The sequence below is a fragment of the Saccoglossus kowalevskii genome, chromosome 2, assembly GCF_978046115.1.
Source record: "Saccoglossus kowalevskii chromosome 2, keSacKowa6.1, whole genome shotgun sequence".
Classification (NCBI taxonomy): domain Eukaryota; kingdom Metazoa; phylum Hemichordata; class Enteropneusta; family Harrimaniidae; genus Saccoglossus; species Saccoglossus kowalevskii.
The window spans coordinates 23962403-23980034 of NC_140642.1; the positions used below are offsets into that span (position 1 = coordinate 23962403).

At 35.9% G+C, this 17632-nt stretch overlaps 1 protein-coding gene across 1 annotated transcript; it reads right to left on the bottom strand.

Moving 5' to 3' along the window:
* Positions 1-1684: 1684 nt before the first annotated feature.
* LOC100369739 (carboxypeptidase Q-like) lies at positions 1685-16797 on the bottom strand. The gene is made up of 14 exons (XM_002741330.4): positions 16580-16797; positions 15737-15796; positions 15343-15474; positions 15077-15138; positions 14673-14778; positions 12496-12557; positions 11794-11958; positions 11627-11711; positions 11050-11153; positions 7871-7957; positions 7561-7677; positions 5897-5972; positions 5177-5356; positions 1685-2056 (listed from the first exon to the last, which is right to left on the bottom strand). The coding sequence occupies exons 1-14, from the start codon at positions 16629-16631 to the stop codon at positions 1950-1952; spliced, it is 1395 nt and encodes a 464-aa protein (XP_002741376.1). The 5' UTR covers positions 16632-16797; the 3' UTR covers positions 1685-1949.
* Between the last annotated feature and the right edge of the window lie 835 nt (positions 16798-17632).

Consider the following 17632-nt stretch of genomic DNA (forward strand, 5'->3'; position numbering starts at 1 on the left):
CAGATTCACAAGTTTTACCAAATGTATTTGATCGGTAGTGTATACTTTTCAGAACTCAGAACCAATTTCTCAGAACCCAATTTCAAAATAGCTTCCTTATCATCGGAAGTCATCTTTTAGGTTATTATTACCCTACCCCAAAAATATGCAAATTAGCTAAATCCAGCTATTTCCAACCATTGAGCTGATTTCGTTCATATTTGGTATGATAACACCTTGGCATGAGTAGATGTGCTTTTGGCAATAATGACCACACCCTCCCAAAAATATGCAAATTAGATCAATGCAGTTATTTGCTGCTATCTCGACCACCACCTTGTCGATTTTATCATATTTGGTATAATAACACTTTGGCACGAGTAGATGTGCTTTTGGCAATAATGACCACACCCTCCCAAAAATATGCAAATTAGATCAATGCAGTTATTTACTGCTATCTCTACCACCACCGTGTCGATTTTATTTATATTTGGTAGGATTACACCTTGGCACAATTAGATGTGCTTTTGGAAATAATGACCACACCCTCCCAAAAATTTGCAAATGAGATCAATGCAGTTATTTGCTCTTATCCCAGCAACCATTGGGCCAATTTAGTTCATATTTGGTTGGATTACACCTTGGCATGAGTAGATGTGCTTCTGACAATAATGACCACGCTTCCCCAAAAATATGCAAATTAGATCAATGCAGTTATTTGCTGCTATCTCCACCACCATCGTGTCAATTTTATCATATTTGGTATAATAACACTTTGGCACGAGTAGATGTGCTTTTGGCAATAATGACCACACCCTCCCAAAAATATGCAAATTAGATCAATGCAGTTATTTGCTCTTATCCCAGCAACCATTGGGCCAATTTAGTTCATATGTGGTAGGATCACACCTTGAAATGAGTAGATCTGCTTTTGGCAATAATGACCACGCTCCTCAAATTACATGTACTTGCTCTGAAAACATAGCTTTTACAATTGTTTAACAATTAACAGATGTTGTTCCATGTACAATGAATACATTTTAAATAATAGACCTTACTGTGTTAATAACAAATTGTATTTGACAACATGAAAATGATTTTGATGCACAGTGGTGATGTTGAAACAAACCCAGGTCCTGGTAATATTCGAAGACCTGATTAACAAAGAAGTCATGTACATCAAGGTTCACTCAGATTAATGAATGCAGTTTCTTGAGCAAGTATACATGTATGACAAATAGTTTTGTTGCACTTGTGTACTCTGAGATTCTGAACATGGGTCAGTGGAAGTTTTTAGTTGTCAGTACAAAACTAGATTATGGGAAATCACCTCATGATGAGTTGTACCCACAAAGAGTACATATTTATTCACCTGTTTGCAGATGTTCCTTGTACAACTTTATAATCAAATAACGGGGACTGTGACATTCATGTCTTGTTTAATTGTACTTTGATTTTGATTTTGCATAAAAAGAGAAGTTTTATTTAATTTTTTCCTAAAATTGGGACAACAATCTAAAAAGAAAAACCTTTGAGGCATGTGATTACAAGAAAAACAAGTACTTTATATCTTAGAGCAAAATGTTAAAATGAAAGTAGTTTACCGGTACTTTAATTGATTGGCATTCCAATTACCTAATTATTATGTACAATGTTTTCAACAAATAACCAAGTAGGTGTTTGTACATACATGTACTACAAATGCTTTAATTATTCACTGGTTTTTATTTCCAATGATAAGTAAAATTCACTAAATTAAATATATGTGAACATGTAGAATAACAATAGAACAAAGTGTTTCTCTGCCAAGTTTGTAAAATTAAAAACCCAGTGAAATTGCTCAAAACAATGAAATTAAAAGCCTAAAAATAAATGGTTTTACAGTATCTGTGTTCCAAATGGTATTTCAGCCTGAGTATATAAGTACAGACATAAGTGCATTGTGATGACATAGCCCCAGTCAATCTTCTTTATCTTGGCAACATATCCTCCATATCAGCTAAGACATAAGAGACCACAGCCCAGGCAGCAGCACATAGATCCATTTGATGAGGATCCATAACAGTCATTGTATCACCTGAAAAATAAAATTACAAAACTGTTAGTCAGTACAGTGAGTAAGAAATTGAAATTGGACGGCATATTGTTTTTTTGTTAATTTTGGCCAAATGCAGTTTCGTATCACCCACAGCCATTTTTTTTTAAACAAATGAAATATGGGTTTATTTTGTGTAATAAAAGGTTTCGTTGTGCACTGTTTTTCTAAAATTAAATTAACAGGAATGTTGAGCAAAATTGGTGCATTCATACTCATACGACGCATTTTAATGGGTGATGATCATTGCACAGTGCATGTTCAAATATCATGTAAACAAACAATGCATTTTACACATCATTACAAGTCCCATATTGGAAAAGACGCAATGCAGCGACCACTGCCATTTATCACATACTTTACATATGTTATAAAGGAACCTTTACTTGTGGGCTTATTTTTTTTTTTTATTTTTATTATTTTTTTTTTTTTATTATACGAATAAAGTAATTACATACACAAAAACAAACTTACAAAAGGAAATACAAAAACAAAAGATGATCTGGTGTACGAATACAGCGTTTAATTACTAAGCTAGTTTTCAGCTTTCTCCCATTTTTTAAAAGATGACCTTATTATTTCTTTTTGCAATTTCATATTCAACTTGTCTATTGGAAAGAACAAACATCCTAAATGCATAAGACAACATTTTGTTTTTTGTTCTACAGAAATAAATAAACCATTTGAATAAAATTATGGTATGATTTAACATTTTGTTTTTTGGCGAGTTGTATATTCCAAAACTGATGTTTTTGTAGTTACAACTTATATGTCTAATTACTTCAAACTGTTCTTGCACCAATTCCCATAATTCCTGCACAAAATGACAACCTACAAACAAGTGATGTAAGGTTTCGTCATTAACATGACAAAAAGAGCATGAAGATGATGTAACTAATTTCCATTTATACAACTTACTGTTTGTAACAAGGCAATTGTGAAGAATTTGGTACTGAAATGCTCTCAGAGCACTTGATATAGTAGTTATGAATGGTAATTTAAAGATAACAGGAATATGTTCTGCTGAGATATCATAAGAGTTCCTAAATGTTTGCACTATCGAGGGTGGCTCAATTATTTGTTTACATATTTTTTTGTAAATTATTTTTGTTGTTAAGGATTTAATATTAATGTACTCTCCTTCCCAAAAGTACTATTATAATCAGATTCAAACCAGGCATGTCTTGAATTAAAAATAATTTGCTTCCAATCTTTAGATATAGCTGCTATAAGACCTTTTATTTGAATGGATTCAATCAGTGTAATACCCTTCGTATTCCAATACTGCCAATTATGAAAACTCCCATTCTGATCAATTAGGTCAACAATGCGACCAATGCCTCGATTTGCCAGAGATTTAAAATAAACTGGTTTGTTTGCAATTTTTATAAAGCAGTTGTTCCACAACGCTTGATTGTCAATTCCATACACAGAATTGGGGGAATGGTGCATTAAATCTGACCACTCTCTAATAATGTCAACATAAAATGGTGGTAAATTATCTACCAAACTTTCTACATCAAAATTACAAGATTATACATGTCTACTCCCTTTAATAATTAGTAGTGGTTCTATAATGTTTCTCCAACCAGCTGGTTTTGATGAAAACAATCGTAGAACCCATTTCAATTTTTGTGCTATTAGAAAAGATTCAATTTCTACCATGTTCAGGCCTCCATCCTCTATACCCGCAATTAAAGAGGTTCTTTTAACCTGGTCACAACCTTTCCAAATGAAATTAAATTAAATTTTTTTAATTGCCTTTATAATTGCTTTAGGGGTTGAGATCATTGTCGAAACATACACAAATTTTGGGATACCAAGTATTTTTAAAATCTGAATTTTGCCAATAACTGATAACCCCCTCAGAGACCACAAGCCACATAACTGTTTTAATTTTGTCAATATTAAATTGAAATTCTCAGAAATGAAAAGCTTCTCATAAGTTACAAAAATACCCAGAATCCTTAACCCATCTGACGTTTTAATATCCTTTTTATCTTTCGGTTTGTGGCCATAACCCATCAAAAGTGCTTCTGTTTTGTCCCTATTTAACCTTAACCCAGAGCATTTACCAAAATTATTGACCATGAAAAAAGTACTTTGTATTGAGGATGGATGAACTAAACATGATATATTGTCTGCGTACATTACAAGTTTAAATGTCTTCTTTAAAAAAAGAGATACCTTCTATAGTTGGGTTTTCTCTAATTGCTATGGCTAACAACTCAATAACAGTGACAAATAAATAAGGTGATAAGGGGTCACCTTGGCAAACCCCTCTAGCCACTGGGAAGTAGCCAGTTGACCTACCATGGTTCATAACACAAGACGTAATATTTTTGTAAAATACTGATACCCAATTAATAAAATCATTAGCAAAATTGAATGCTTTTAACGTTGCTATGATAAAACTGTGGTTAACAGAGTCAAATGCCTTTTGAAAGTCTAGTGATAACAAGACTCCTGGTTTATTTTGGTGTCTTGTTAACCACATTATATCTAGCACTGTACGCAGTGCATCCCCAATGTAACAACCCTTCACATATGCACACTGATCTGGATTTATTATTTTTGGCAAGACATTTGAAATTCGTTTATTAAGGAAATAGGTCTATAATTTTGAATCATAGTTTTGTCTTTGCCTTTTTTAGCAATCAACGTTATCGTACCTTGTTTTTGAGAAGCGGATAACTGGCCTTTTTGAAATGAAGAATTAAAACTGTTTAATAGCGGTGTACCAATGATATACCAAAATGCTTTATAAAACTCTGCAGAAAGGCCGTCGTTACCTGGAGTTTTATAGGCAGGGAGTGACTGAAGTACAATAAAACATTCATTAATAGTCAAAAGCCCTTCACATAAGGTCTTTTGATTGTCACTCAGTTTTGGGATGTTGTTATCTAAAATATGTGGGCTTATAATAATGTCCCAAAAGCTAAAAAATGTTGATAAAGTCAAAATAACACATCCAGTCGTAGATCTTTACACAATGAAATGTGTTCACCAGGAACATATAGGCTCTTAAGCCACATCTCTATGAATGGACACTAGAGGGCTTATATCTGTGTCGTGTACAACCTGATCTCCAGTAATGCTTACCATCAGAGTGGTGAAACCAGAAATATTCCGGATGTTCATTAGCAAGTGATGCTCCTGGCACTCCATCATTCATCCATAGTTGTATATCTGTGCCCTCCGCTCCTTTATACAGCATGGTTGCATTGATTGGTTTTAGTAATTGAACTACTGTGTTAACAATGGCACGGGCTGCGTCAGAACCTGGTGATAAACAATAAAAACGCAAATTTTAGTATAAAATGTTGTATTTAAAATCAAGGTTATGTCAGTTTTTGTGAGAATGATAGTCTTAAGAAGGCTTATTATTATAAAGAATTTTATTCCCAATTCAGATATTTATGAATAATAATTAGATCATTAACATTGACATCTTAGGTGCCATTCACAGAACACGATGTGTGACACTGCCTGGAATAAATACAGAATAAAGAGAAATTCTGTGATTCAATTAATTAAAATTTCTAAAACAAAATATTAAAGGACGGAGATCGACATGCCACATATATTACAAGATTTGTGTTGATAAACAGTTACTAATAAATTTGGTTGATTTTGCCTTGGTATCTGTGTATTTTAATTTGTGAATTGCAATATTCTGTAGGTGGCCCAATTTAATTTAGATTCAATGTATTTTATGCACTTCAAGTATTAAAATAATACATTATAGTGACTTGAAGTTTTAAGTCATGAAAAATGTCACTGCATACAAACTACCGGTACATAAACAATATTTGTTCTTACCTGTAAACCAGATTCCAGTTGGTGTAAAAGTACCCATATCTGATTCCATCACAATGTTGTAGTTACTAATGTTCTTCTGTTGGATTGTTGAAAAATATTACTGGTATGAACATTGTGGAAAAGTATGTTTACAATGTGAGGGTTGGGGAGATTTATATACATCATTATGTACGCCATGTATAAACACACAATACATATGCACACACACAATAGTTGCGTTCACGCACAGCTCCTTAGCACGGGCTAAGAGGTCAAATTCCTTAGCCCGTGCTAAGAAAACGTGCGTGAACGCTTAGCACGGGCAAAAGAATGCTAAGTACGGGTTAAATCTGATCCGAATTTAAGACGCGGTCTAGACCTTAGCACGGGCTAACGAAGTATGCGCGAACGCTTAGCCCAGGGCTAAGCGCCCTCTGCGGCGACCTTTGGGTGTGAAAATTGTCCCATGTTCGTATAACGACACTATTCCACCAGTCATTACTCCGCGCTCGCTTCCACACTAATCGGGTCACTGTAGTAGTAGAGCGTACAGCAGCTCCAATCGTAGACAAAAAAAATTTGGTTCGCTGTCTGCGACATGCATTAATAAAACTCTGTATTCTGTTACGCCCGTTGTATACTGTTTATGTGCATCCAAATAAGTTGGGTCAGTCTTCTCTCGCGTTCCTGTGCACGTCGCTTCAAAATTAGAACGAAACATGCCAGCAGCAGAAATAGAACCTAGCGCGTATCATCCATTTTTCGTTCGTAAATAGCGGCTTACCAAAGGTCACTGACTAATGGCACCCCTTAGCCCGTGCTAACGACTGGCCCTCCCTGTGCGTGGACGCAATTGGGTCTAGCCAAAATGCAAATATGCTAGATAAGCCTAAATCAGCTTAAATCTTAGCCCGTACTTCGTGTAACGTGAACACAACTAATAGTAGCCAATCTTGTATGTTTGCATATCGGATCGACCCAATTGTGTTCATGCACGGGAGGAAACAGTGTAACACAGGCTACGTAACGCCCAAACTTGTTAAGAATATGCACAAATTTTCAGTCATTTTAACTATGATTACACAGTACAGTAACTAGGAAGGTATACATGTTAGTTCTACATCATAAAACAATACCAAATTAAATTTATAAAGTGCAGATTGCAGAATAATAGGAAGCAGCACAGAATTTCATCATCAGTTCATTTTTTTTTGGAACATATTCTTCATGTGCTCGTGTTTATTGTCATGTCAGTAATGGCATACCAAAAAGAACAGTTATGAATATAATAGTAAATCTTCCAAATGTTTTGGACATTTAGCCCATCCTAAGCGTTCATGCACACTTCTTTAGCACATGCTAAGGATCTGGACTTGGTCTTAAAAACAGGCCAGATTTTTTCTGGACTCGGCATTACTTAGACCGTGCTAAGCGTTCATGCATGTTTTCTTAGCACAGGCTACGATATTTGATCTATTAGCCTATGCTAAGGCTGTGCATGAACACTAGAAGTGCACATGCACACACACACAATTTGGGTATTTCATTCACAGCACTTTGTCATCACAACTTGAACACAAATGATGGAATATATCAAAGTAAGCATGGTTACTGAAGAAAAAATTATTATGCTGATTTGACACATTTCTGTGCCTGATACAAATGTTACGTAATTTAATACTTGCTTTGTGTGTATTGTAATAAGCCTGGCCTCCTAATCCTCCTTCTTCTTCTCCTGTCCACATCACCATCTGCAGAGTTCGCTTTGGTCTCAGACCCAACTGTCGCATTAGAGACAGTGCCTGCCAAGGAACAATGCAATTCATCTATTACATGTAATAGCAATTTGTACAGAGTAGAATCCACATCTTGGGTTACATCTTGAACTAGCATATTTACAGAGAATGGGATAACTTTCTTTTAAGCAGTTTTCATTCATTTGTGAATAATTTAAGATCCAAATGCGAGTAACATGATTTATTAAGATTGATTTACCTGCCAAGAAATGAAGGCACCACCGCCATCATCCATCGCACCCTGTCCAACATCCCAGCTGTCTAAATGACCACTTATTAGAACAATCTGATGAAACACAAACAAAACAAATCTGGTGATTACATCATTAGTATTAAACAGTGAGTTCAAAAATAATGTTCACTGGCTTATAATTTATTTTCACTGAAGAAATTAATCAGTCAAAATATTTTGTTTTATATTTAAATATCAGTGAAAATAAACAGTAAATGTCAGCTAAGCGAAAATTAAATCCAGCTGAAATAAAGTAATTTACAATAATGAATCAAAGTTAAACTGTAAATAGCTCCCGTGTGATCAGAGCATGTATTATAAAGGTATAGGCTTTGCCTAATAAGTTAATGTAATTGCATGTAGGTCAATCCATCAATAAAATTGATCAAGATGTCTGAGAATCTATGACATACATAATCATATGACATCTATGACAAACATCAGAATAAACTCCGCACATACAGACATCTAAAAACAAAATTCACTTTTGAAAAATATTTAGAAACTGTGTAAAATCCCTTCCACATGTCATCCATGACCAAACTAAGAATTAGTGCTCATGTGTTAGGAATAGAAACTGAAAGACATAAAAACATAAAAACATTGACATTTCAAAAAGAAAATGTCAGTTTTGTCAATTAAACGAAATAGAAAATGAAGAGCACTTCCTTCTTAAATGCGGTCTCTATAAAAAAGAAAGAAATGAGCTTCTCAAAAATTTGATGCTACCTCCAAAATTTCCTGACAAAGAAAAAATAGTTGCAATACTAAACAATGGTAGTAACAAATTAGCTCCTCAAATTGCTAAGTACATAGATGATTGTTTTAAAATCAGGGAGAACAACCAAAAAAAAAGTACTACCAGCTGCCTCAAAATGAATAAAAACATTTACTTTCATTTATTATATTTTATTAATACATTTGTTTTATACTCTTTTAATCTCATTTAATTTTTTTTTCATTGCTATACCTTTATTGTATTCTTCAATCAAAGTCCCATAGCGGATACGATAACAATAAAGATGATTATTATTACTGTATATGGAAACGCATGATTTTGATATGGGCATTTTGAAAAACATACCTAGAACAGATAAATAAAAACATCATAGTTTAATGTTCGTCCGGACTTTGAACCTTTGAAATTAAGTGAACCAGCCCTTACATATGCCAACGATTGAAATTTGTTTAATTTCTATCAAATTATCACTCAAAAAAAATATTTCATTTGTGAGACGTGCTTTTGATACAAACTGAAGATCGCGATCGACCCTACACAAAACTACCACCATTTTGTCTTCCTTGTCCTCGTTCGGCAAAAACAAAAAACTCACATATTTACTATTTGTTTAATGAGTGCATTTTTGTTTAAAAATATCAAACAAGAATAAACACTAAGTAAAATAGGAATCAACTGCTTCATTTTATTTGAGTAAGATGGAAACCATGCGAAAACAAATATGAAACATTACTGTCTGCTCGAGGAGAAGACACTGGGAGTCGTGTGCAAAGAGATTGTTTACAAAATAGATCACATTGGAAGTGCTTTCAGTCACGTTGTGTAGCTTCAATGCGTAAAATAGAAAATTTATATCTTGAATAAAACTGACAAACTTCCTTGCTGTGCTGTCGCGTGTCTGCCTTATACACGGACTAAGTGTAGACGTGAGGATTCACCTTTCTATTTCTCTGCTTGTGGCGTCGCAATAGCGGTGAAGGTCAGTACTGGGTTGAACCCAGTACTGACTGGGTTGAACCGACAGCCATGGCCACTATATTTTGAATGATCATAAATAATTTTTGAACCCAATAGTAGTGATCACTGTGATTATTATATAAATTTCTTGCAAAGTCTGGAACGATACTGAAAAAAAATCATCGATTTCCTTCTATATTCATGCTTGAAAGTAGGCCGAAGTATCCGCAGGTGAATATGAGTATCCAGATAATAAGTTAGGATCGATCAGTTCACACGAATTGTTCTGTTCTGATTCATCATTGCAAAACAATGGCCTGGAAACGGCCCAGCTTGAGGGAAACAGTATCGTGAAAAGAAAGAACAGTATCGGACCCGTTTTTTTTACCATTTTTTTTTTGAGACAGAATACATTATTGCAATATGCAAATTAGGCTACTCACCCTAGTCAAATATTTGTTAAGAAACTTTAAAGACTTAATGACGTGCATCAGGAACCCGTAATGTCTAATGTATGTATTAAGTTTGAACGAAATCCATCCATAAATGCTTGATATTTGATGATTTTTTAGCACAAAAATGGCCACCATTTGGCCATTTTGAATAGGATCATCAAACCAATATATCTGTCTATCTATGACATGATGTATAATGAATATTTAAAATTTGAACATTATCAGTGAAAGCAATTCAGAGATATGGCACGAGAACCACATTCATTACACAAAATGGCCCCCAATCGACCATTTTGAATCTTATCTGAAAAACAAAATTATTTACCAAGTTTTAACAAAATCCATCTGTAAATAGCCAAGAAATGCTTGATTTTTAGGATTTTTTAACACAAAAATGGCCACCATTCAGCCATCTTGAATCAGATTGTAAAACAAAATGATGTGCATCAAGGTCTTATAATGTCTAATGTATATAAGAAGTTTGAACAAAATCCATCTGTAAACAGCCGAGAAATGCTTGATTTTTAGGATTTGTTAACACAAAAATAGCCGCCATTCGGCCATCTTGAATCAGATTGTAAAACAAAATGATGTGCATCAAGGTCTTATAATGTCTAATGTATATACCAAGTTTGAACAAAATCCATCTGTAAATAGCCAAGAAATGCTTGATTTTTAGTATTTTTTAACACAAAAATGGCCACCATTCGGCCATCTTGAATCAGATTGTAAAACAAAATGATGTACATCAAGGTCTTATAATGTCTAATGTATATACCAAGTTTGAACAAAATCCATCTGTAAACCAAAAGTTTGTTTGAAATGAAACCAATCATACCAGTATTTATTCAATGAACCTAATATAATTTACTAAATATGGCCACCAGTCAGCCATATTAGATTGGAACAGGTAACAAATTGCACTCATTAATGTTTCCATTATTATATCTTAAATAAACTCCTTTAATCATAAAGTTCTGTGTTTTATTTCTCACCTGTTCTGGATACTTGCTTCCTTTAATTTCAGCTATTGTATTTCGAGATTTCACTTGTGGTAAAGATTTTGCTTCCATTTTCAAATGAATCACAATTTTTGTTCCTCAGGATAGAAAAAACAAAATGACTTCAACGAAGAAATAAGACATAGTAAAAACTGAATGAATCTTGTGATTCACAGCATTTTCCCCACAATGAGATGGACAACTTATTCTGGGTCTACTGGGCAATGTTCACATTTGCATGTTGTAAGATTGTGGCATGAATACATTGGCTTTTTCCTTTAAGGTACATCCTGTGTACATCCCTGCAGTGCACCATCGTACTGTGAAAAACTTTATTTTAGCTGGAATTAATTTTCGCTGAAAAGACTTTTTTGATGTTTTGTGTGGATTTTATTTTCACTGAATATTGACAAATTGAATGTAAAATATAGAAAAAAAAGTATATTCCCTGGATTTTATTTTCACTGAATCATTCCTTCAGCCAAAATAGCGAAAATTAATTTCAAGCGAAAATAAAGTATTCTACAGTGACATATAATTATAATTTTGTTCTCTATTCAGACTATATTACCTCTGGCTGCCATTCTTGCAAGCATTTGGGCATCTTCAATTGTAATACAGGCTGTTGGGACTTTTTTCACTTTGGGATCATAATCCTATGGCAAGAAACAACATAATATATTAAAAGCTAAATAATTTGCATTTCAGGTAATTGAATAATAACATTATAATACTTACCTGCCAACCAGTGTGTGGACTATGAATGGAGAATGGCGCAATTGATCTTATCAGTGATGCAACACCACCAACCATTGCGGCTTCTTTAGCCCCGTAATCTCGATAAGCCACTGATGTAGGATACCCTTCATAATCTTCGTTATAAACTATAATTTTTCCTTTAGCCTAGGAAAGAATTAGTAATTAAAATAGCATTACCGGTACTAGGAGCATAGAATAACTAAAAATATATCAGTACCTTCAAATCACTAGTACACAAATTTATCAAATAGAGCTGAATAAAGTCTGATGTAATGACCAATATTGTGTGAAAACTGGGAGCAGGATAGTGGAATAAAATTATTTTTTTCACTTAAAGCTGGTCCTATGGTAAAATATTCCAAATACATATTTCATGTTTCTTCAATGGGGTCAGGCACTTGACTAGTTCCACTGAACTACCTCCTCCATAATGAAGTGTGCTTCTTTTTTTGTATCGTAACGTACCGTGAAAATGGTGAAATACAAATTTTATAATAAATTAATAATAATTTGATTTTTAATAGCATCACTCGATATGCAATCTTTTGGCACAATAATTGATCTATCATTATCATCTGAAAACAGATTGATTCCACTCATCACAGGGTGTCTTGGCCAATGAGTGATAATTGTTTAAATTATGATTTCATAGTAATAAAATAAAATACGTGAAAATCTTACCTCTCTTGATTTGTTATGTAATTCATCAAATGAATTGACAACCAATACTTCTGCTGTGATTCCTACAAATACAATGCCATACACAAATCAAATATCCAATCACAGACATGGAACATAAACAACTGACTTGGATGTCGCTATGTTAACGATGATATTGATATGGTACTGACCGTAAGCTTAACCTTGACGTGGTATCCCTGGCCCATGTTGCTATGCTACCAACCTTGACGTGGTGTCCCTGGCCCATGTTGCTATGCTATCAACCTTGACGTGGTGTCCCTGGCCCATGTTACTATGCTACCAACCTTGACGTGGTGTCCCTGGCCCATGTTACTATGCTACCAACCTTGACGTGGTGTCCCTGGCCCCTGTTGCTATGCTACCAACCTTGACGTGGTGTCCCTGGCCCATGTTACTATGCTACCAACCTTGACGTGGTGTCCCTGGCCCCTGTTACTATGCTACCAACCTTGACGTGGTGTCCCTGGCCCATGTTACTATGCTACCAACCTTGACGTGGTGTCCCTGGCCCATGTTGCTATGCTGCCAACCTTGATGTGGTGTCCCTGGCCCATGTTACTATGCTATCAACCTTGACGTGGTGTCCCTGGCCCATGTTACTATGCTATCAACCTTGACGTGGTGTCCCTGGCCCATGTTGCTATGCTACCAACCTTGACGTGGTGTCCCTGGCCCATGTTGCTATACTACCAACCTTGACGTAGTGTCCCTGGCCCATGTTGCTATGCTACCAACCTTGACGTGGTGTCCCTGGCCCATGTTACTATGCTACCAACCTTGACGTGGTGTCCCTGGCCCATGTTACTATGCTATCAACCTTGACGTGGTGTCCCTGGCCCATGTTACTATGCTATCAACCTTGACGTGGTGTCCCTGGCCCATGTTGCTATGCTATCAACCTTGACGTGGTGTCCCTGGCCCATGTTGCTATGCTACCAACCTTGACGTGGTATCCCTGGCCCATGTTGCTATACTACCAACCTTGACGTGGTGTCCCTGGCCCATGTTACTATGCTACCAACCTTGACGTGGTGTCCCTGGCCCATGTTGCTATGCTACCAACCTTGACGTGGTGTCCCTGGCCCATGTTGCTATGCTACCAACCTTGACGTAGTGTCCCAGGTCCATGTTACTATGCTACCAACCTTGACGTGGTGTCCCTGGTCCATGTTGCTATGCTACAAACCTTGACGTGATGTCCCTGGCCCATGTTGCTTTGACACTGACCTTCAGGTAGTCTTGCTGCAGTTACCGACTTTGAGGTAGTGTTGCTATGCCACTCATCTGGAAGTGGTGTTGCTAAGCTACTGATCTTGAGGCGATGTTGCAAAGCTGCTGACCTTGAAGTGGTGTTGCTACGCTACAGGCCTTGAGGTGGCGACGCTATGCTACCGACCTTGAGGCGATGTTGTTATGCTACTGACCTTGACGTGGTGTCGCTATGCTACTGACTTTGCGGTGGTGTTGCTATGCTACAGACCTTGAGGCGGTGTTACGCTACTGACCTCAAGGCGGTGTTGCTATGCTACTGACTTTGAGGCGGTGTTGCTGTGCTAGTGACCTTGAAGTGGTGTCGCTATGCTACTGACCTTGTGGTGGTGTTACGCTACTGACCTCAAGGCGGTGTTGCTATGCTACTGACTTTGAGGCGGTGTTGCTGTGCTAGTGACCTTGAAGTGGTGTCGCTATGCTACTGACCTTGTGGTGGTGACCCCCCATACTTCTCACCTTGAGGCGGGGTTGCTATGCTACTGACTTTGAGGTGGTGTTGCTATGCTACTGATTTTGAGGTGGTGTTGCTATGCTACTGATTTTGAGGTGGTGTTGCTATGCTACTGACTTGGAGGCGGTGTTGCTATGCTACTTACTTTGAGGCGGTGTTGCTGTGCTAGTGACCTTGAAGTGGTGTCGCTATGCTACTGACCTTGTGGTGGTGACCCCCTCCCCCATACTTCTCACCTTGAGGTGGTGTTGCTATGCTACTGACTTTGAGGTGGTGTTGCTATGCTACTGACTTTGAGGTGGTGTTGCTATGCTACTGACCTTGGAGGCGGTGTTGCTATGCTACTGACCTTGACGTGGGTTCGCTATGCTACTGACTTTGAGGTGAGGTTGCTATGCTACTGACCTTGAGGTGGGGTTGCTATGCTACTGACCTTGAGGTGGGGTTGCTATGCTACCACCTAATCCCAACATAGCCAAATTATACACTCTTGGTTTTAGCATGGTAGCAGACTCATTTCCTCTCACCCAGTGTGTCACCTGTCAAGAAATACTATTCATTATTCGTGTTCATCATTGTAAGATAGGAAAGCGATGACCAATCATAAAACTATGTATGGAATTGGGGGAGGTTTTTTCTGAGCCAATCATCTTCTTTGGATTTGAGTGACAGATTTCAAATGAAAACAGTTTTTTTTTTTATTCTCTTTTTATTCTTATTTTTTCTCTGCAGCCCAGTTTTTACTGTATCACTCACCAAAGCAATACTACTGATGCAGACAACAGAATAGCATGAGAATGATTTATTTTGCATATATAATGTGTACATGTGACCTACCATGGCATCTTCTCCATGTACATTTTCCAACTTATCATCAGCTAGAACTTGAAGCATATAGTCTATGCACAAACAAACAAATAAATAAACAAATAAATAAATAAATAAATTTACATTGAGCAATAAAAAACCACTCATGTAATTTTGAATTGAAAAATTTATAAGTAAATTATGAAAACCATGAAAATGTATTTGTGGTTGCGAGAATATTAAATTCAACTACAACATTACTGATGATGTACTCTGAAACTTCATCCCATTCTTACCAACTGCATGTTCAAAGTTTTGAGAGCCAGCAATCCTGCTGCCAAATTTATCCACAAATTTAGCAAGTCTGTTGTAGCTTTGGTTCTGAGCGGCACCACTTACAGAGAGATTGATGATTTCATTGGCAATATCTACAGATGTACGAATGAAAAAACAGTTGTTACACAAGTACAATGTATTCCTGAAAGGCGGAATTTAATTTCATACTAACAAGATATGATTTTTAAGCCTACTTTGATGTGTGATTCAGAAAATTTGCATTCACTATGCTGAACTGATGTTAATGCAACATTGTATCAAATAAATACAAAAATAATTTTGTCAAACATCAGTGATTTATTACACAATAGTATGTATTAAAATGGTAATAATTTGAATACTAATTTACCTCACCTTTGTAACTTGCAATTTCTTGTTTTATCTGTGGTGGTACAGAAAGAAGTGCTGACCCACCTGATAATGAAAAAACAAACAAGATTAGTGTCATGCTGAGAGTAGCACCTCATTCATAGACAACATCTCAAAAATCTGTTTAAAGACTTTGTCAAGTGTTTATATAATACCTGACAGTTCTATGACTGGTGAATACACATATCAACAGAAGTTTAAAAAAATATAACGTACATGTTATTATTATACCCCAAGTGTAAGATCGTCATGTTGATTGGCTAGAATGTGGCGGTTGATAAAACTCATTATTTTAATATTTACTCAGAGTCAATAATGTAATCCAGTGACCTCAATTTAGTTTTTGCGCTTGCTATGTAGTTTACAAAAATGTTTGATTTATTTTGTGTAACTTGTGATATCAATCAATATTCATTTTAAAGACCATCAAATTGATTATTGATGTTAGCTGTGCCGCGGTCAATAATTTCCTCTCAGGGTCAAGAAAACTGAATATTTATTGATACTGAGGTAACTATATGTCCTCCACTACATTTTTTTTTATCTATTTCATAAAGAACTACTGGTACCAAAAAGTATATTACATATGTAAATTAATCCATGTGTTAGTTCGATAACAATTTTTAAAAATAGTAAGCGTGCGTTGGAAATTGTATTTCGAGGATCGAGTCACTAAACCAATGAATAATCCAAGCAAATTATACCTTTATGGGGGGGGGGGAGAGGCCAAAAAAAAAACATGAATATTTTGAAAACTCAGTCCCAACTTATTCAGGCTACAAAACAATACTCTAAATATGACAAACGCTACAACGATCAACGACTTACCAATTACATACGGGAAAACAACACATAGGATATGGACACAGTCGGTCCACATTGTAGTTTTTAACTTCACGGCACTTTCACTTATATATATAAATATTATAAATAATAAATAAGAACATTAGTCACGTAAAAACCATATATAGTTTATCAATAAGTTGTATGCAGCGGGGACGAAGGAAGGAGATAGGTGCTTGACTCGACAACTGGCGTCGTTCACCACGAGAAAGTCAGGTGAAATAAAGGTCAAATGTCATAGACGAAAAGCAGACACTATTGACGATGGAGGGCGCCAAAGCGTACGTTCAGAAACCGAGTTTGTTTTTATAAATGTAATCATTTATTTACAACCGTGAATTCAGGCAGAATGTTATTCAATTTCATATTGAGCATTTCTTAATTTGCATACAACATTTAGAAATGTCCCTAATATTTTACTTTTTCTCCAAAAAAAAGTATGACATTCTCACCCAGTGATTTGATGGTGGTGCAAATTCAATGAAGAAGAAATATGTACGTTCATGCAAGCCACCAACGGCGGAAATGAGTAAATCTAAATACAGAATAAATTGGTTGTTGTTACCGCCTAACGCAGATAACACAGTAACGAGCCAATTACATTTTACATGTAAGGCAGAAAATAACAAGGAATACAATTTTATTTTGTATGTCTACCCATAGACCCTCTAAAAGAGGGTCTATGGTCTACCGGGTATATTTTGTCGGATATTTCGAACTGAGCACGCCACCAACGGCGGAAGCGAGTAAATCTGAATAGAGAAGAAACCTGTTTTTCCTTTACGCAGATATTCAGTAACAAACCAACTATATTTTTTAAATTAGAATACATTAAGAAATATTTTATCACTATTTCATTCTATCAGATACTTTGAATGGGCCCGCCACCAACGGCAAAAATGAGTAAATCTGAATAATGAAGAAAACAGTCATGGTAGCAGGCACAAACCCAATTATATTTTTGAAAATAAGATATACCTAGGACTATTTTCCCACACAATTGTATGTTGGTATATTTTGAGCTGAGCACGCCACCAA